This window comes from Ursus maritimus, unplaced genomic scaffold (genome assembly GCF_017311325.1).
Source record: "Ursus maritimus isolate PB19 unplaced genomic scaffold, ASM1731132v1 scaffold_3, whole genome shotgun sequence".
Lineage (NCBI taxonomy): Eukaryota > Metazoa > Chordata > Mammalia > Carnivora > Ursidae > Ursus > Ursus maritimus.
Genome location: NW_024425563.1, coordinates 48081441 through 48103080, shown reverse-complemented (window position 1 = coordinate 48103080; position 21640 = coordinate 48081441). Strand labels below are relative to the sequence as shown.

The following is a 21640-nucleotide window of genomic DNA, read 5'->3' as shown; positions in this document are numbered from 1 at the left end:
ATGCAATACTAGTTACATAAAGCAGAAGATCCACGACTAGAGAGAAAACCTGACAGTATAGATTTATTAGCCTTGGTCTCCTCGGGGAAATAACGTTAAAATTCTGGGTAGGAATTCTAGATACAAAAATTAGGAATTATCTATTCCTTTGAGAGCAGCAAGCTTCTCTCTGGTTTACTTTTTACAATATCAAATTTAAAAATTTTAAGGGTGGCTGACCGTACCCAAAAAAATGACTCATGGCTACAGCCTCAGAAGCACAGTGAGTTCACAAAAGTTAGCATCGTTCGCCTATCCACTGAAAAATAATCCACGTCAAATTAATGTTTTTAAAAAACAACACAAAAATGGTATGGAGCATAACGTGTAAACCGCAGAGAAGCATACGTTCTGAATACAAATAAGTCTGTTTAGTTGTCATCACTGCGTGGATTAACCTTCTCACGTCATGATGTATGGTTTCAAAATTAAAAAACCCCACCTCATTACATTTCTTGTCCTGGGAGGCGTGAATGGTTAAAAAAGAAGGGGAAGAAAGAAAAAACAACCATTCTAAATTAGCCAACCTGTGAAGGATTTCAACAATGCTTTTGCTCCTGCTTTTGAAAACATACAAAAACAGATCATTGGGCAGTAACAGAACTGTTAGGAAAATATAAGCTAAACTAATCAGAGATACTTTTGCAAAAAACAAAGGATTTTAAAAATATGATGACAAGGACTGAACCATTCAGTAATAAGATAATGGAGAATCTCTTCCTGAGTGGTCTTGGAGGTTGAAAAAGCATTTCAGAAAGATAAGCATAATCCACAGCGAGCAAATAAGTCAAATGGAATCTTTATTTTGTGTATAAATCATAAATCCATGCAAGACATGTAAGCTTGAACATGAAAGAACTTATAAGAAATACAAGATTGTGTTTTTGTTTACGTATTTTACATTCGTCTGAATTTTTTTCTTTTTAAGTAAAATCGGTCAACGTGAAAAATATATAACATTCTTGAGTAAGGTTAGAAGTTCACGTCTTGTGATACTCAGCAAGATAGCAATACCCTTGTCAACTCACTGCCCCGCACAGCAAACAAACTTCTAGTGTTACATCTTTGACAGCCCAGACAGAGCAAAGGTCACTGAGATGCAAAAGCATTAAAACTGTTGCTTGAAAAGAATTTCATGTCACTAAAGATAAGAATTATTGCAGTGCTTTATGGCTATTGCATGGAAAGCTAAATCTACTTACTGCATTCCTTTGAAGAAAAACTGACTTTTTTCTTCTTTCCCTCAAAGGCAAAAATTTGGGAGAGAGTTACTCTAAAAGGGTTTTTGAAAAATACAATTGCTTTCAGCCAAAATGCTTATGTTTATGGAAGGAATATCTGTATGTGTCTACCTTCTACACCTGCGTCGAGATTTAGAAAAACAAAAACCTCCAGGCTTTTGGCAGAAGCTTTACGATACATAATAAAACACGCAACCTTAAACACTACTCGGTAGCGTCCTCAAGGCTACGCTCAGCCTTAGCGCTTTATAGCTGCATTTTATGCAACCCCGGTGCTCACATCCAATGCCGTCGTCCTCACTTCCTTTCTGAAAAAAGCGAACCAAAACCTCCTGCAGCAACCTGCTCCTGCCTTCCTGTCCGGGTCCGGAAATCAGGCCTCTGTTTCCTTTCCACGTGTCACGGTAGGAAGGACTCGGGAAAGCTACTTCCTGAACACACATTTCCCGTCCGCCCAGCCTCTGACAGCTGGAAAGAGTGATGTATGAACGTATCAGAGAAGGGAAGGTGACCCTCAACTCCAGCTCTTTGCAGGACATGGGATGATATGGCAGACCTTGCCCCAGCTGACATGCGGCTGTGAAGAGGTGTAAAAGGCCCGATAAGAAGGCATTCCCTCTCTTCTTCCCGTGTAAAGTAATTGCTGGTTTATCAAAGCTAACCTCATGCTTGCACTACAGATATGGTTTATCTCCTGCTATTTGGAAATAACAACCACCAAAAAAAAAAAAAAAAAAAAAAGTTGCCCATATCATGTGATTTTGTACATAGCATGTATAGTTATTTTTCCAGTCTCAGTCATAATTAGTTCTTGGGGCCATGTGCCAAGTGGAAATGGATAAGGGGAATATCCTTCCTAGCCTTCTAGGCCATCAGTGGCCTTTTCCAATTTTTAAACTGCTGTCACCGGACTCTGGCATTTCTTACCCAATTCATTTGCTTTCTGTGTTAATCATATGCAACGAAGATATGCATGGCCAACATTTAAACAGGCTGCAGATCAATTAGCGGTCTTAAGTTTATCTGATTTTTATCAAAGAAGACAGAGCTGTGGGTCGATTGTCAGAGCCTGTGTCAAGTTGACCTTTTCAGAGATGTCTACATTGCCAGTCCCCTGGGCAACTTGTTGTCCCCTGTTAGTCTCTGAATGGCAGAAGTCTGTTCTGCTCAAGCACAAAGTATACACAGATGTCTATATTACATTCTTATAGGTTTGACAGCAACTGCATGTCGTATCTATAAACTGTCCTTTAGCAGTGACACTTCCTCAATGATGATAAGCTAATTTATGCAACTAAATCTCCTTTGTGCAGAAATGAAAGCTAATTGAGTCATTACAAAGTAATTCAGGAAGGAATACCTTGTATAAATTGGCTTACTTTATAAATCCTTCTCAAGTGGTTTCCATGCATCCTAAGTGGGACAAAGCAGCTTATCGGCCATAAGATATCCAGATCGAACCAGCCAACTTCGGGGAGTTGTGTAAACATCGTTCCAGCGGTAGGAAAGTGACTGAAGGGAAAGTGAACTAAACCAGAAGAAGCTTCCCCAGGAAGCCACACCAGTCATTACCTGTGGTGGGATGAACACTCTCCTGACTCATCTTCCTCTGCTCCTCCACTTTCTCAGGAGTGCTCTCCTCTTCCTCTTCTGTGAACAAAGAGAGACGGCACACTGAAGGGTGTCCTCAGAAATCACAGTACTCACCCCATCTTACGAGCAAAACTGAAAGTTCAGAACGTATAAATATTCCCTCTCAAAGAATGAAACCACTCAGCATTCACATTCCTTCCTCAATAACTGAAAGCTGAACAAACAAACCTCTAGCTATTTCCGAATAGCAACCCTACCAGTTGGCTTGATAAAATTGAAGATACGTACTAATGCCGCACATGCTTTAAGTACTTCTAGAAACACATCTGGAACACTCCTAAATCCAGACCGGCCCTGAAATCTGGGGAAGGAACACCCAGCACTGTATGGACAGACCCCCATTACACTGTGGCAGGAGACCACAGATAAAACCATGGTCCCTAAAACATCGGTGGGGCCAAGGGAAAATGTGTGATATGAAATACGGTTAACCTATAAATCATTCCTTGAGTATCAGATGCTGCATGTGCTCCCCCTTGATCTTCACAGGAGAAGACTAGAAGGACCCTCACCCTGCAAGGCAATTCCCCCCAAATGCTACTGAGGGTCTACTATGTGCCACAAGCTATCGCAGATGTTAAGGCTTCACAGACCGTTTTAAATCCTCCTTTACAGATGAGCAAACTGAGACTCAGAAAAGTAAAGAAACATCCGCTGTTTGTGATTCAAGCTCAGGCTTGTGATCATGGAGTCTGTGTTCTTTATGCTGCAACATATTCAGGGCCCTATGCTTGTTATTTCCACACTCCCCTATCCCATTCATTCCCCCCAGTTAAAGAAATAGGAGATGATTAAATGAGAAGAGTTTTAAACAGAGTCAATAGACTATATTTAATTATTTTACATTAAAGAAACATTTATTACATGTCCGTTTTCCTCACCTAAGGATTTATATACAGTTTAGAAATATTTAAGGCACGACCTATGAACAAAATGGCATGCTCAAGAAAAATGGAGTTCAGAAAGAATACTTTCAAGAAAAATCAAAAACTTTAAAGTAAAATATTCAAAATATATAAATATAGCCATTATGACTATTAATTAATTCAACCGATAAATCTTCATCAGATATTAGCTACCTGTAAGAGAGAGGTTCTGCCAGGGAGGCAAAGACAGTAGGGAGCTTCTGCCCTCAGGAAGCTGACAGCCTACAGGCGACAGAAGACAGTGTCTAAGGAGCATAGAACCTGACATGGGAGGCAAGTTTCGGAAGGATCGCAGAGAGGAAACCACCCAAGGGGGGACACCATGAAGGCTCTGAGGGATGGAGAAAATCTGAATAGAGAGAGATAGGAAGGAGGAAATTTCTAGACAGAGGGACAGTCCTAATAAGCAAAAGAAAAAGCACAGTAATACCCATTTGGCTAAAGAATGCAGTACTCAAAGGGGAAGAACAGGATGGGAGATAATGCTGGTGGTTTGGGCCAGCTGTTGAAGGGCCATAAACACCCGGCTGTGGACTTTAGCCTTTTATTTGGTGGCAATAAGAGCCCAGAAGATGTTTGAGCAGAGAAAGGGCAGGACCAAAAACTATGCTTGAGGAATGGTCATCTGATCCCATTGTCCCAGAGAGCCTGAAGGAGGGTGTGGGGAGAGAGACCACTCAGAGTCTGGCTAAAGGGGAAGGAAGTCCTGAACTGAAGCAGCAGAGGAAATGGAAAGGAGCCAGTTAGGAGAGGGAAAGGAACTCGAATTTGATAAACTTTGTGCCTGCCTGGACGTGGAAGGCTAAGGGAGGAAGAGCAATCGTTTGAGCTTAGTTAACAGCGAAATGAGAACATCATTCCTGAGAAAAGAACAGCCGTGATAAGCTATATTGCTGAGGGAACACAGGAGCTGTGTTTCTGACGTAAGAGATTTAAATTTATTTATTCGAGGCAGGGAGGGGTGGAGGGAGAGAGAGAATGTCAAGCAGACTCCCCACTGAGCGCAGAGCCCAACGCAGGACTCCATCCCACAACCCTGAGATCATGACCTGAGCTGAAAACAAGAGTCAGAAGCTTAACCAACTGTGCCACCCAGATGCCCCTCTGATGTGAGAGATTTAATGTACTGGCGAGGCAACCCAGGGGAAATGTCCAGAGGCAACTGGAAAGTTTGGTAGAGAGGTCAGGAGTACAGATGCAAAATTAGAAGTCTCATGCAAACTTTGAAGTGGTGATTAATAAAATTCAACATTTAAATCAAGTTTGAGAGTTACTGTACTTATAAAACAAACCAAGAACTGTTTTGAATTTCTGTAACTCAATTCAAACAAAATAATGAAAGCTCCAAAAAAAGGAACAGCTGGAAATACTTGGCACTTTATACATATTAAGTTGACCCTAATGTTGGCAATTTAATATAGTTCAGTCAAATAGTAATTAATACAGGAAGACCTAATAAAAATCTAATACTAAATCCTGTCTTTTTCCTTTTCAACAAGTTATCTCACTTACACCAAACCGCAAGGACTAGTTATCATGTATGAGTTAATAGGATGTTTTCATACAAATTTTGAAGCTATGAGGGACATTTACAGTCATTTGGTCCAACCTACTTATCCTACAGATGGTTAACTTTTTTTAAAGGAGAAAACCTACCTTACTTTTCACACTTTCTCTTNNNCTAGCTCCTCCCTCTCCTCCGACTGGGTCACAAATCTGACAGTAAGGAGTAAATTCAAAAATAGTGAAGGGCGCTTGCCCTCAAGTCAAAGGCCATGACCACAACAATATAGGGAGCACGAATTTTGCTCTTAAGAAGACACGACTGGATATAGACTCACCACCCAAAGTTAGTGTCAAGATAATCACAAAAACTAATTACAGTAATTGAATGGAAAACTCCACTCTTGGGGCGCCTGGGTGGCGCAGTCGTTAAGCGTCTGTCTTCGGCTCAGGGCGTGATCCTGGCGTTATGGGATCGAGCCCCACATCAGGCTCCTCCACTACGAGCCTGCTTCTTTCTCTCCCACTCCCCCTGCTTGTGTTCCCTCTCTCGCTGGCTGTCTCTATCTCTGTCAAATAAATAAATAAATAAAATATTAAAAAAAAAAAAAAGGAAAACTCCACTCTTGGCAAAGTAAACAATGAACTTAGAAGAATTTATTACTATGACTTTATTCTTATTTTACTAAAATTTAAGTGCCTATAATGTACACAGTGTATTCTTAAATTACCAGAATAATGATATTAAAATGTTTACTGAAGTATCAATATTTACTGAGAAGTATCCAAATTGAAATCCATGTGAGATTCTGAACAAGCAGTATTTTAGAAGAGGAAACACTCATTTGAAAAACCTCCTTTCTCCATTTCCAACCTATTTTTAGGTCAAAGCCTTCTGCATTTCATACATCAGTTTTTCTTAACAATATTCGAACAACTCATTTTATCTCGGGCTAACAATACAAACAGCTTCCATATAAAAGAAAACACAGTCAAATTTGGTGTGTGTGTTTGTGTGTGTGTGTGTGTATGTCTGTGTGTGTGTGTTTTAATCTTAGGGGGAAGAACTCAGACTGAATCTTGAATACAATCTGGCACAAGGGAGATGATCAATAAATATGGAGTGAACAAATGGATTCAAAATCATGAAAATAAATCCTACTATGTTCATCTACTAACAGAGAAAAACTCTCCACACCACTCCAAAAATACATAAGGACAAATGAAAATTCTAGGCAATAATCACCTCCACAATATATTAGAAATATACACACATGTTGTTTTATTTAGGTTTATTATTAAACATATTTTATTTTGGTGTTGAGTCACAATGTCATTATACAATACTAATTAATACCTCAAATAGTCAGTGTTTGTGGGTTAATATATTCCATTCAACATTTTAATAACAGTAAACAAAAACAGCTCAGCTATGCGGTAAAATCCATCAAACCACACAGATGGTTATAAGGTTTTCATTATGTGGTTTCCATAGCAATCATATTGCAAATCTGGAAGCTTCTTGCAAATAAGCAGCTTGTATTTACATGCGTCTCAGCTGCAGCACAAAACTCTTCAACATGTGAAGTTATTATTCCAATCACACATTGTTAGGAGAATCATCAGAAGATTTTGTTGATCAGACAAGATGAAAATAACAGGAAACTAACTGCAGAAGATAATTCAAACACAGTCACGCATTTACTAAACTAATAGTGAGTATTAGAAATATTCTGGTCATCATCAGAAGGCTTTAACATTATAGCCAGTCAAAAATATGGAAGTTCCAGGAACAGTCAGATCCCAAGGAATCCAAAAGCTGAACTCTACTCTCGCTCCCCTTTTCAGAAGATGTTTGGCCTTCCTTCTGAGTTGAGCAGAGAAAGAAAGAATACCAGAGATCTGAGTCTTCCCAAATCTTTTTAGGATGACTACCATTTGAGGAAATGCTTATGTGGGAAAAGTCAAGACCTTTTTTTTTCCCCTGCTAGATTAATCAATTTAATTTACAAATTGATCCAAGTTCCATAACAGATGGATTATTACCCTAATAAGGATCACAGATCTGTCTAGCTATGCAGTTTTTACAAAATGGCTATTTCTTGCTTACTAATGTTCTTTGTTTAAGGACAAAATAACCAAAAGAGAAAAGTGATAAGCGAATGACACGTACAGCTGACATTGCTTGAAAAAGGCTAACGACAATTTGTTAGCACCAAAACAGGGTGTGTGACGTTCGCAGAGAGGCTGAAAACTGATCTTATCGTGTCTTCCAGGGAGAAGAGGACAGCATGAGAAAATCTTTTACTCACACACAATGATTACCTTTCTAAGTACCTTCAGAAAACAGCTCTGCTGAATTACAATGTATTTTAAGAGACATAAAGCACAGAATCAAAAGCTATGCTCTGAAATAAAGACTGGGTGTAGATCTCTACCTGCCCTGATTTCATTTGCTCACGAGACTATGTTTGTCTCAAGAAAAGTTAATATTTATTGCTTAAATGTTCATGCTTATGCATTTATATCCATTAGGTAACTAAATCCTCATAACAATTCTATGAGGTAATAACAGGTATTTTTACCATCATTTTATGGATGCAGAAATGAAACTTACAGAGCTTGAAGAACCCAGGTCCACACAAGTCGTTAGAACAGGGACTGAAACCCCAGCATGTGTGACTTCTCTCCACCTTCTCTTCAGTTTACAGACGGATTGTTTTTTAAAGTTTCACTTGAATATCGTCTGTTTGTGGACTTGGAAAACATTTTCACAAAAGTGGGCAGTTTCTACTCCACCATAGCATTGTATGCGAAGGACATCGTAAGGTAAGCTATCCTTGCAGTGATGATTTAGAAACAGAATTTCAAGTCGGGATCCCCCAACACACACCTCCTTTCTGCTCTCCCAGCTCTCCTTCCCCACCTCTCATGTCCACACCCTCAAGGGCCCGGAAGCCAGCACACAGTACCTGATACTCTGTAAAGGTCTCCAATGCAACTCATAATTGAAATAATATTTCAGTTATTTCAAATAATATTACAATTATTTTATTATGAAATACTATTTCATCATTCTTTCTAGGCCAGCCAGCTTTTCTTTCTCATTGAATTTCAACAAGGAAAACATGTTTAAATACAGACAGTTACGGTGAGTCTTTTTGTAAACAAAGAAGTTCGCCTGCATTCCAGAGCAACACACTGTCCTGCACGTTTCTCCAGGGGCTTGGGTGCCAGGGTCCTGCAAGCAAAATGTCCCCGGCTGGAAGAAGATGGGACAGACGTGATGGGGAAAGGAAGACCCCTGCGGCCAGTCCCAGCAGTACGGGGTCAAACAGCGAGAAATGCAGGGAGGGTTCACACAAAAGCACCTCCGCCCCTCTTCTTGCTCAGGACCTGGACCAAGCCCCCAAGCCAGCAGTAGGGGGGAGTCAAGTGGAAGAGTCGAAGAGGTCTGGGCAAGGAATTCAAACCAGGACGATGTGGAAAGTGAGTTCCTTCGGGGCCTATAAATCCTGGACCACTGGTAAGTTAAAATATGACACTTCTAAAGGATTTTTCTATTTAATAGACTGACATATATTTTACAGCAATAAAGGATATATTTTTACAAAGACAGAAGCATGTGCCTTTTAGTATTATGTGAAACTTCAAGAAGAACCAGAAGATAAAGACAACTGAAATGGCACATTCAGAGTCGTGTTTACTCTCCTGGATATTGAGGCACACTGGGGCCTACTGTTAAAGTTCTAGTTACTCATGTCACCTTGAGACTGTAATTCTCATCTTTGTAAAGTACAAAGACTAATGTCTACCCCATAGCACTCCGAGCGGGATTTGGGCAGGACGATGATGATCAGATTTCTCAGGGGAAAAAACAACGCACAATTAGCATGCAGTAGCAAGGTCATTACCTTAGGGGCTAGGTGTTCTACTGCCACTTATGAATTTGGCAACCCAGAAGGTTAACGTGATATCAAAGGCAGCCAAATAAGCAATCGTTAGTCAATCATACGATCTAATTTTCAACCTTGACATTTTATTCTTCCAGCGTTTGATAGGAAAAGGTTATCAGTGTACTTCAAAAGCAAAAATAAACGCCATGAAGATTAGAGTATATTTCTGTACTGTATTAAAGTTAATAATTTATATGCAAATCTGAAAATACAAAAATAATAAATTTTCACAGACATTCAACTTGCTAACATCATGGTTGGGATGCTGGGGGGGAAAAAACTCAAATTCAAGCAAGAATCTCATTTGACAGAATCTGGAGAAAATCTTTGGGGGAAAAACCTTAGCTAGACTCCAGTTTCCTTCCTTCATTAACAGGGAACCAGACTCGCGGTGCCGAATGACGGGGCCAAGGTCATGTGCCCAGTGAAGGGCACTCGGCTCTTCCCTCTCTGCACTGCCGTCTACGCAACACGCACTGCAGACATTTCTGGAAAAGTTGCCGCTGCTCCAGAGGTCCCTCTCTATTCGAGAGCAGTCTTACACGACTTGATCATCCCCAGGCAACGAAAGGCAAGCAAAGAAAGCACACGGGTTAAAAATACGGTTTTAATAGGCCAGATTCTGTCCGTCAGAAGTGACTGTGAGTCAGGAAATGATTCTACTCCCAGAGAGTGCGAGACGTAAGGAAACAATGAAATGGGCCTCTTCCTTGTCCCAGTGTATTATATTCACAACACGCCACGATATAAAACTCCCCTAACTACTCCATAAAGCTCAAACTCTTAGCTTTTTAATGAACATTTACAATAAATTCTGCACTATTACAATTCTTTCAACCCAGGAACGTCAAATTATTTCTCAGTTACAGTAACCTCAATCTGGCTCTGGGTTTCTGGTACGATTATAGTTTGCTGTTAATAATAGTTCTGTTTTTTAATTTAAATAAACTTTTTTCTACTATTCTTGCTACAAAAGCAATATCCCTTCATTGCTGGAAGTCAGACAATTGAGATAAGCAAAAATATACACATATTTTTAAATCATCCAGGACTTATTCATAACCACTATTAACACTAGCAATATCTGTTCATTGCTGGAAGTCAGACAATTGAGATAAGCAAAATAGACACATATTTTTAAATCATCCAGGACTTATTCATAACCACTATTAACACTATTAACATCTTCTCCAAGACTGCCTTCACTCAGTTTCTGATTTTTCTTCATTCTCATTTTTAATAAGAATATCCCAATAGTTATGTATTTCATTGTCCCCCCATGTTTCTACACCCAAATGTATTTGTATTTTATTATAACCTGATTTGAATCCTTTTTTAGAAAATAAACTATTTCATCTCAACTTTGATTTTGGCTTAAATTTTATTCTGTAAAAAAAAATACTATCTAATGATAAATAGGGTGGCGTTAAGATCATTTCATTCCAACTTGGCTGTTTTATAAGGATCTACTCTGCTCTAACCTTAGGAAAAAAGCAGATAGACAGATGCAGAGCTCATGTGTCCCAGGCTTTGGCTCTGTGTCCTCTGCTTATGCAAATACACACACCCTCTTCCCGCGCAGTGCACCTTACTGTCCTTTTCTCGAACCCAGGAAAGAAAAAGCGCGGGACGGAAGAGGAACCACCACCCGTTAGACTTCTTGGTTCCATATCCCTTGTAGCAACAGTGGTTTCAAGACTCGTCTGGGAGGTGGAGAGTCTGTGAGGTCAAAACTATTTTCATACTAAAATGAAGACGGTTGCCTTTTTCGTTGTGTTAACATTGGCACCGATGCTACAGAGCAATGATGGGTAAACTGCTGACATCTCAGCATCAATCACGGCAGTGGCACCAAACTGTCCCTGTCTCCTGCACTGCCCTGCACGAGCATTAAAAACAAACAAGCCAGCTTCACCGACGAACGTCTGTGAGGAAGCAGTGCACATTATTTCCACGTAATATCAATCCCGAGAGCATGTCTTTTTAATATTCTGTGTGACAAAATCAGAAGAATGCATGAAGCACACTTCTGCATTTCCAGATGTGCAAGAGATTGAGCGGCATGCTGAACTAGCTGCTTTTTTTCCGCGGAACACCATTTCCACTTGAAAGAATGAGTGACAGGCAAACTGGTTACTCAGACTTGGGAATGTCGCAGATATTTCCTCAGAAATGAACGAAGTGAGCTTGTTATTTCAAAGAAAATAACTGGTGTTTATTGCCATGATAAAATACAAGCTGTCAAGCAAAAATCAGAGTTTTACGAAACTTAGACCTGCCACTGTGAGCTTGACCGCTCCCCAGTATTTCAAGACTTTTCTAATGAGATTGGTAGTGATATTAATGAATGTAGTTTTTTAAAATTTTGCCATTTTTTGGCCAATATTTGGAAGTTCTGCATAATGCGGTGAACCAATATTTTCCCAATGACCAAGCCATGATGTTACAAAAACATGCACGGTAAGAGATCCATTCAAAGTACAAGACAGACCCGTGAATTTTAATGTAACGAAGTATGGTAAGTTCATTGATACGGTTTTGGATTCCGGCCTGCCACTAACATTTAACTCCTACTTGTCCAGTTTGGGTACAGCATCAAAGAAGAATATCTACAATTACCTCCTGAGACTATTAAAACACTTCCGATTTCCTACTGGAGATCTGTATGAGGCTGGGTTTCTCCATATGCTGACTGTACTTACACCAAACCGACGTATCACAACAGAGTGAATGCAGACGCGGGTTTGAGAGTCTAAATGATGTCTATTAAAACAGACATTCAAGAGATCTGCCAAAATGTAAACCATGCCTCTCTTTTCACTGATATGTTGGGGAAAATATAGTGATTTTTCCTGAAAATATTTTATGCTCACATGTAATGGGTTTATCATCATGATTTTTTAATTCATTAATAAACATTTTGATATTTCTCAGTTTTAATTTCTAATATAGTAAATATTGAGAGGCATAACCCACATAAATAAAGCTTTGTGGGGTCCTCAGTAATTCTAAAAATTGTAAAGGTCTCCTGAGACCCAAAACGTTTGGGAAAACTGCCCTGGTGTTTTCTTTTTAAGTTATTATTCAAATTCCAGTTAACATACAGTGTAATATTAGTTTCAGGACCCAAAAGGTTTGGGAAAACTGCCCTGGTGTTTTCTAAGTTATTATTCAAATTCCAGTTAACATACAGTGTAATATTAGTTTCAGATGGACAATATAATGATTCAACACTTCCATACAACACCCGTGCTCATCACAAGTGCCCTCCTTAGTCCCCGTCACCTATTTAACCCATCTCCCACCCACCTGCCCTCTGGTAACCATCAGTTTGTTCACTAAAATTAAGAGTCTGTTTCTTGGTTTGCCTCTCTCCCTCTCTCTCTTGCTCTTTTATCTCCTTTGCTCATTTGTTTTGTTTCTTAAGTTCCACCTACAAGTGAAATCATATGGTATGTCTTTCTCTGACTTATTTCACTTAGCATTATACCCTCTAGATCCATCCATATTGTTGCCAACGGCAAGATCATTTTTAGTGAAATATCTGAACACTGGTTAACCCACAACATGAAAAACATGATAGTCTGCTAACCCAAAACACTATTTGATAATTATTTCATTTTCCCAAAGCACACACTCAGGATTGACTCTCATTACACTGTTGAGTCATACTGCGCTGTTAACCAAAATCCCTATGTGTTTTTCCCGTTTGCAGTGAAGCCAAGTCTCCCTTCTCATACTTGCGCAATAAGATTTTTGGAGCAAGTGTGATATCCTATCATATGTCATCTTGTTAGATTTGATCCATAATTTCAGTCTACTGAGAGCATAGCCTGTGTATCTTCATCTAGGCATGGATGAATATGATGGTATGACAATACCGAGAATTAAGCTCTAAGGCATTCACAAAATAAATTAATCAGCACCCTATGGGCACAGCCATAGAGTCAGTTATCCAATAGTGTTTATACCCATAAAGATTTCATGGGAATCCTGGCCAAATGCCTCACTGAAGTCTAGTTATATGTCTGTCATTTCCCTGAACACATGATGGGTTCTAGTAATCATTATTTCATCTTCTAGAGTGCACAGAAGACTTTTTGATGCCTTTAGAGTCCACTTCAAAGTTCCTACACTGTCTAGGGTTTACAGAACCCATCGGTCATGGATAATGTGGTTTTCCTCCTAGATGTCCTCTTCAGGGCCAACACTACATCCTCCAGTTGCTGGGACCCGGACTGCTGCTGGCTCACAGCTGTGTCCCTCACTAGGAACTGTTCTCGGCTACAGGGAATTGCCTCTCTCAAGATTATACCCTGCCCCAGAGGAGCCAGGAGCCAGTAATTAGCTGATGTGGGGGACATAAAGACATGCCCCTTTGCCTCAACAACAACCTTGAAGAATCATCCCGGACGCAGAGTTCCCCAAGAGTTCGGCTGCGGACTCAGTCACAGCTGCATTGTGGGTCATCTTCTCCCGCCCAATTCTGCCTTCCTCGCTTTCATACGAGGGTATCTCCCAAGACCACTCGCCAATAAGTCTTCTACATGCAACCGTCTCCGAGTCTGTTCCAGGACACCCAACTTAAGATACTGCAACTTTCTACTCTTTTTAAGAGTAGAAGAATTAATTGCTAGACTTCATACTTCTAGCATCTCTCTCTTCCCGCATGTTTCCTTCAAAATCAGGGACAGTAGTTCAATCACTTCATTTACAAGTTGTCTTGTGATGTAGTCTTACGTAAGCCAGAAGGCAAACTTAACTCCAAATCATCTTTAAGACATGGCTCAAACGTCCCCCAATTTAGGGTGCTTTCTCCAAACTCCTCCAGGCGGCTGGGCACTCCCCTCTGTGATCTTCCAGCCTTGGTACAGGCCTCCATTATCACTGCTCTCATAGAACACTACAAACATTTGTCTACTTGTCTCTTTTTCTTCCCAGTGGGAACTCCCCCACCAGGCCTAACAGAGGGGCTGGAACAAAAAAAAATGTTTTCCGGGAATGTTTGATGAATGAAAATCAAATGGGTTTTGGTTAGCTGGGTAATCTATTCGAATCTCTTTGCCTATCCTTGGCTTCTGTTATCTGCTACCAGTCTATCAGTTGAAGGATAATTCTTGACAGAAAAGGAGCAAGTAAAATAGAAACTGATTGTTTTCTTGGAAATTACTGCCCCTAATAAATTTCAAAAACACAGGGCAATTATACACCTTTTGTTACACCTAGCATAATTTACAAATCTCAGCTCTTTTCACATTTTCCTCGGGTATTGGGCCATTTCAGTGCTTGATATATAACCCTGTAAAATTGCATTAATTGGACAAATTATAGCACAAAGACACTGATATAGTTTTGTTCCTCTCCTGCCTTTTCCTCATTGTGACCATTTGGCATTAAATGATATTTTAAAATATTTGTCTTTAATACCATACATTTGTACCTATTCTTTCTCTGAATTTTCTGAAATCTGCCTTGCTGAAGTCTAAGCAAATACGTCTGGCTGATGGCCAGTTTTTTCCTCATTGCCTATGATGGATTCTAAGATGACAACTGCTTTTGTCTAACTTTTTCCACAGTTAAATCTGGATATGGCAGCAGTTTCCTTATTTACTTCTTATATCCTTTCGCCTCCATTGTTTTGTCTGCTACTCCATGTTTAAAGTCTACTTGAAGAAAGAACGAGATGCAGAGGTAATGACTGCTTCGTGCTTTTCCTCCCTCTCCATGTTCTTAGTGTCAGCTCCTCTTAGCTGAAGATTCCTCGTTGCTAAACACTGAGAAAAAACCTAACCCTCCCGATCCCTGGCTCGGTGTATCCCGGGCACAAGAAGCTGAGAGTGAGCAGAAAGTCATCCTCGCTCTCTCAGCCCTTTGTGCTCAACTGGCTAGGCTTGCAAGTAATAGTTACCACCTGCTTAGAAGCCCTAAATCCAAGGAATGGAAGAGATTGAGCACACAGTCTTGAATATTTAATATTTATAGGGCAATTCTCAAATAACAGCCCCACTTGTATTTTTCTATTACCACCACATGCTCCCTCTGTGATACGTAACTTCCAGCTTGGGACTAGATATTATGAACTACATCAATATCTCTGGCATCCCACCATGGTGCGCTATTCACCTAGAGGAGCGGTTTTCCAACTTCAGAGGGCTTATTAAAACCCAGGTTGCTGGGCCCCACCCACAGAGTTTCGGGTTCAGTAGATTTGGCATGTGCAATTCTAAAAAGTTTCCAGCCCATGCTGCTGGTCCCGGGGCCACACTTTGAGAACCACTGACATAGAGGCATACCTTCTGAGGCTTTCTTTTACATGAGAGTTCAATGGTTTACATGTTTTATCATAATTTGAATATAAGTTAGTTAGGACATTGTATCTTCAAATGTCATTTGCCTTTTAAGCTTCAAAATATAGGCGCACCTCGCTAAATAGTTCTAGTGTGAAATTAATTACAATGAAATTAGTCATGCAGAAATTAGTCCCATATCAATCCCAAAAGATATAATGGAACTATGGAAATGCAAATAAAATGTGGATTCCAGAAGTTTCTATTACTCTCTTACTAGCTGTACAGATTTAGCAAGCTAATTAAACTCTCTGAACCTCAATTTTCAATCTGGAAAACAGAAATACAAAGTGTACTTGAGAGAATTATTGTGAGAATAAAATGAGGTGAAGTGGCCAATATAATGCCCAGTGCAGAGAAGATTTCCAATCAAGTGATTGTAGAGGACTGTCTACGAACCAAGCACCACGCTAGCCACTACGTGCATAAATCTCACACAATCCTCACAACCCTCTGAGGAAGGTAATGCTGTTAGTCCCATTTTGCAGACGAGGAAATGGAGGCACAGAAGCATTTAAGTAACTTGTTCAGCATAACACAGCATTAGGAAGCAGCGTCAGAATTTGAAGCCAGGCAGTCTGCCTCCAGAGCCCAAGTTCTGAAGCACCATGCTTTTTCTTCCCTGTCGATGGAAGACCTTGCAGAGATCACTTGTTCCTGTGTTTGTTAATTAATTTAACAGCACTTTAACCAATTGCCATAACATGTAACTTATGAGAAAGTAAATATTCATGATGTCATATTGACATACATTTTTTTTTTAAACACTCTCCAATGACAAAATAACTTGGCTAACTCTGACAGTATAAAAAAAATAGCTCCCTTGAAAAATAGTGTACCCTGCTGGACAACAGGAGAAGAGTTGTGTTTGTAATGGCCACCGAAAGTGAAAAGCTTGGCATTCGCCCCTCCATTTTTCTTTCAGTTGGAAGGCGGCTTACAAATGGAAAAATCATCTGCGGTCACCTCCCTCTCAGAGGCTAAATATGATGAAGAAACAGAGGAAGGCCAAGCCCCCGAAGCAAGCAGAGTCGAGAGCAGCTTCCGTCCTACCCAGGGGCCTAAGAAGATTGATTAATCCTGAATGAGATAGCTATAGTTTCTCACCAGATTTGACTGCAGTAAGACATGAAAAATGCAGCAAATTAAAGCACTTTACATAATACAAAAGAATGGCACTCCTGAAATAAAAATTTCCATGTACCTAGGCGGGGCTGGGCATGGACTTTCAGAATTATGTTTTTAAGGCATTTTCAATTCTAAGTTAAGAGGTATTTTTTGACACACAGACACATTTACGATAAAATGTCATAGTGTCGGGAAAATGAAAGATCCTCTAGAACTAGTTTATTTCTGTGGAGAGGACTTGCCAACAGAAGCAAGGTAGAAGCTGCAGGGGGTAGAAGAGGAGGGGAGGCACAGAGAGCTCATTCGATGGAGGTCTTGGTGTTCGTTCCTGCAAAATAGTATCTGATGTTCTTTGAAGTACATAAGAATAAAAATTTGAGCTTAGGAAAAAAACAACACCCTTGTAGAACTACTCTATGATTCAGCTATTCCACTTCTGGGTATTTATCCAAAGAATACAAAAACACTAATTCAAAACGATATATGCACCCCGATGTTCACTATAGCATTATTTACAATAGCCAAGATACGGAAACAACCCAAGTGTCCACAGTGTCCATCCATACATGAATGGGTAAAGAAGAGGTGGTCTATTTTGTACAACGGAATACTACTCAGCAGCAAAAAAGAATAAAATCTTGCCATTTGCCACAACATGGACCTTGAAGGTATAATGTAAGTGAAATAAGTCAGGGAAAGACAAATACCATATAATTTCACTTATATGTGGAATCTTTAAAAAACAAAAAAATGGGGTGCCCGGGTGGCTCAGTTAAGCATCTGCCTTCAGCTCAGGTCACAATCCTCACATCAGGCTCCCTGCTCAGCGTGGAGTCTGCTTCTTCCTCTCTCTCTACTGTTGCCCCTGCTTCTGCTCTCTCTCAAATAAATAAAATCTTAAAAAAAAAAAAAAAAAGAACAAAGAAAATAAAGAAAAACAAACTTATAGGTACAGGGAATAGACTAGTGGTTACCGAGGGGAAGGAGGTCCACCATATCATGGTGGATGGTAACTAGACATGTCGTGGTGATTACTTTGTACTGTGAATTATAAAGCTGTACACCTGAAACTTATATAAAAAAAAAGGGGGGGGGGTGAGGAACCACACTTGCTCAGTTTTGGCTCCCTAAAGGGAGAAGTTGAACTCTCATTTGCAAAGTGTCTTTTACTTGGATTCCAGAAATAAGGCCAACATAAACAAAATGTCTGCTCTCAGGTAAAAGGGCCAGGGTATTTTTAATGTACATGGCAGGCAAACCCGATCGTACTTTTTTAAGGTCTCACCCAACAGTGGCCCAGGGTTACACATGGAGTAAATGTATCCGTTCTGGAAAGACAAATCCTTGCCACCTCAGGGACCTCTAGTCTAGGCAGTGCCAGTGCTCTCAAACTAAGCTCCAGCTTATTTTCCAGTACGACAAAGCATTCTTGTTTTCCAGTCCCAGAACCACAACTGTGATTTTTTTTGAAGTTAAATATGACATTTTACAAACTTTTCCTGGCATTTTTAGTTAAAATAAAGGTTATTCTGTAATTGTGTATATTGAAATACAATTAAGGGTTTTTTCCTATCTAATTAAATAATGCAATCAAACACGTAAATTTAATGACATGTCCAACTATAGTACTTACTTAAAGAGTCATTCCGTGTTTATTGCCCTTACTTAGAGCAAATCATGGATTTAAAGAGAATACATGAAATGACATATGACCTTTCCTGAACAGTGTAATTAGGAGAATACTGTTAGCTACCCGAAGTGGTTTAATTGCATGACTTATTTACACCTTCTCAAGCTAAATAAGAGTAGCTATCAACCAGCTACTCTGGAATTCAGGTTATAAACAATTTTATCCTATGATCCTTACTTAGCTTTAGAAAATAATTCCTGGACTAAAAAACTCAAAAAGAAAAATGATCTCAATATAGTTCACTTTCGTGAGGAAATATAATACACTGCTTGGCGTGTGTCCACAGGAAAAGTCTGGCTCCCAGATGCTTCTTGCCAGCCCACAGCGGATTTCACGATGTTTAAACAACTGACAACATACACTCATGGCGCTGATGACATAGTGACCAGAAATTCAGCGGGAGCCTGTCTCCTGGGTATTTTCATATATTGAAAAGTAGTATCAAAACAACACAAATCACAGACACACTTCGCGAACCCAAAAGATTCAACACAATTCAGTTAGGCTTTTTTTTTAAGGAGATGTCATTGCAATTACATACAAATTTACTAATAAAACTTCTTCTACTAGTACAAGAAACACAAATTCAACGTATCAATGTTTTTTTATTGTATCAGTCTTCTTGAAAATGAAAAATACAAACTCTAGTTTGCTTCCTGTATCAAAAGTCCAACAACAAGGAACTGTTTCCATAGGTCATTCATTATAATCATACAATGCATATTAATATCCATGATCTCCCAGAAGCTGTAGCTGTTTCTGTTAGTATAAACCAAATGAAATTCCCAATATTTTACCACTTCTGACCTCCAAAACCAAATAACCTGGTAAGACCAAAGGGTAAAGAAAACCTCAAAATTTTGACACCCAAGTGGTAGCCTAATTGCCTTGGATATGTAAAATGTTCTTCGTAACTGGCCTGCAAGTGTATCATTAAACTGGAATGATACACTTTCTAACCAGGAAGATTCTGAGTAAAATCTACTTCCTACTGTAGCACATTCAAGCATAAACAAAATACTGTTAATATTTAATATGAAATCGGCTGTCACAAATGTAGCCAACAGTGAAAAAGCCATGATACAAATAAAATTACTTCGTGTGATTTTTCCTATTTCCAGATGACAAGTTTCTCGGAGATGATATTCTCTCTCTTAATAACAAACAACTTCTGTCACATAATGTTTATGCCACGTAAGTTTTGCAAATCAATAGTGCAAAAACTGGCTTGACTTTCTGGGAGAGAAAATGATTGATCAGCATAGGGAATAAAATATGTTATTTAAATTAGAAGAACTTCATTTGATTGGAATGCCAACCCCATTTTTAAGATATAACCACATTAACCTCATCTGACATGACCTCAAATACAAATACGTATTATTCTTCACTTATAAAACCAGAGCATACATTTGGGTCTGGATGGATCTCTATGTTGATATAACTTTTGAGTAATTCTTTGTATATACAAATGTCATTTTTTTTTCTAAGTAGTAATCAGCAGCCATTTAAGATCCTTCCATCACAAATTCAACAAAAAATTTTTCATATCAAGAAGCAATTAATAGTAAGAGAATAAAGGCCATTAGTGCTCAGGAGAAAAATATTAGACGCCTCACATCTGCCTAATATATGCTCAAATTTTTGTTTATTTGACTTGAATTTAAGTATATAAATCAAGGACTTATAATTAAGCTAGGTCTCTATTGTTGTGTATTTGCAGTTACTAATTACTTGTGACTAGGAATTCAGCCTCTAGCGATATGGTCAACCAAGCTGAAACAGACCTGTCTCTCCCCACTTGCTCAAAGGGAAATAATGACCATTTGCAGGGTGGGGTTGAGCCTGGATTTTTAACATCTTCACAGATACACGAGACATGGTCTTGGGCCCATGAGAAGCAGAGAGCTGGAAGTAAGACCCCCACCACCCAGGGAAACCACAAGGAAGCTTTTTGTCTTTCTAGGGCTCTGGATGATGGTGGTCAGAGGGGGAGGGGGAAGGGTTTCCTGTGAGAAATCAAAACCCCAGGACTGTACAATGTGAGATCCAAATTTATACTATCCTCAAGTGTGCTTTTCCCAAGCCAAGAAATTTAACATAAAAATTGTGAAACTCCTGGGGCTCTGGCAGAAGCAAATGCAAAAAGCATTGTAAAGGACCATTTCCAGAACTCGGGGCACACAGCACTCCTGCAGGGGTGGGGAGAAAGCCTGATAAGCTCACAAAACTTGGAGCAAGGAGAAGAGTCACCCAAGTAAACAGGCAATTCCTGTGTGGCCAGCTGTAATAGAGGTCAACACAGAATGCTGTGAGACCACAAAGGGGAGCTAAGAAAGTAAGGAAAAGTCCAAGGAAATGTAAATCTTTATTTTCATAGCACTGCTAAGCTAGAGATTCAAAACACAAGTTGCACGGGTCCCTTTGCTTTCGCCCAGTGAAGGATTGATCCCGCGTGAATATTTTCTAGGGCTCTGGACCATCTGGTTTTTAATGTCTCAAGCAATGGGGTTTCTTCCACCACTTCCTTTGGAAAGTCTTTTTTTGTTGTTGTTGGGGCAAAAAAAAAAAAAAATAGGTTTAAATGTTAAAGGGGCTCGGCAGTTGTTTTTAAAAGTCTTTTTCTTTCTTCTTTCTTGTTAACTCTTTGTTAGATCCTTTCATGAATACAAATTCCCCTCTCTCTGTGTGCCGTGAATATGCTATAATCTGGCCTCTTCCAAACATACCAATAGTTCCCCCACCTGAGCATTTTTTTGAAAGGGTCTTCATTTAATAAACTGCCTGACCTTGATCATTTCACTTTCATCTTCAGAATGCTCCTTAGGTGGTGTTTACAACCACATTTTGTTCACTGGGTATGGTCCTTTTAGATATGTCATCTACACTTGGCTTTAATCACTGTTTCTTATCAGTCTGTCTTCAGTCTCTGATTACTTTTCCAAAACTATTTCTTTTTTTTTTTTTAAAGATTTTATTTATTTATTTAACAGAGATAGAGAGAGCTAGCAAGAGAGGGAACACAAGCAGGGGGAGTGGGAGAGGAAGAAGCAGGCTCATAACGGAGGAGCCTGATGTGGGGCTCGATCCCATAATGCTGGGATCACGTCCTGAGCCGAAGGCAGACGCTTAACCGCTGTGCCACCCAGGCACCCCC

General features: G+C 39.6%; 1 protein-coding gene across 3 annotated transcripts in view; it reads right to left on the bottom strand.

Moving 5' to 3' along the window:
- SKAP2 (src kinase associated phosphoprotein 2) overlaps positions 1-21640 on the bottom strand; it is a 165926-nt gene that overhangs the window by 18629 nt on the left and 125657 nt on the right. For 2 of the 3 annotated variants that reach the window (XM_008686427.2, XM_008686428.2), the window contains exon 10: positions 2853-2930. In XM_008686427.2, coding sequence (XP_008684649.1) covers positions 2853-2930 — 78 coding nt within the window. Of the gene's footprint in view, positions 1-2852; positions 2931-19068; positions 21022-21640 lie in introns of those variants that run through there. The other variant, XM_008686429.2, reaches the window with a different exon arrangement.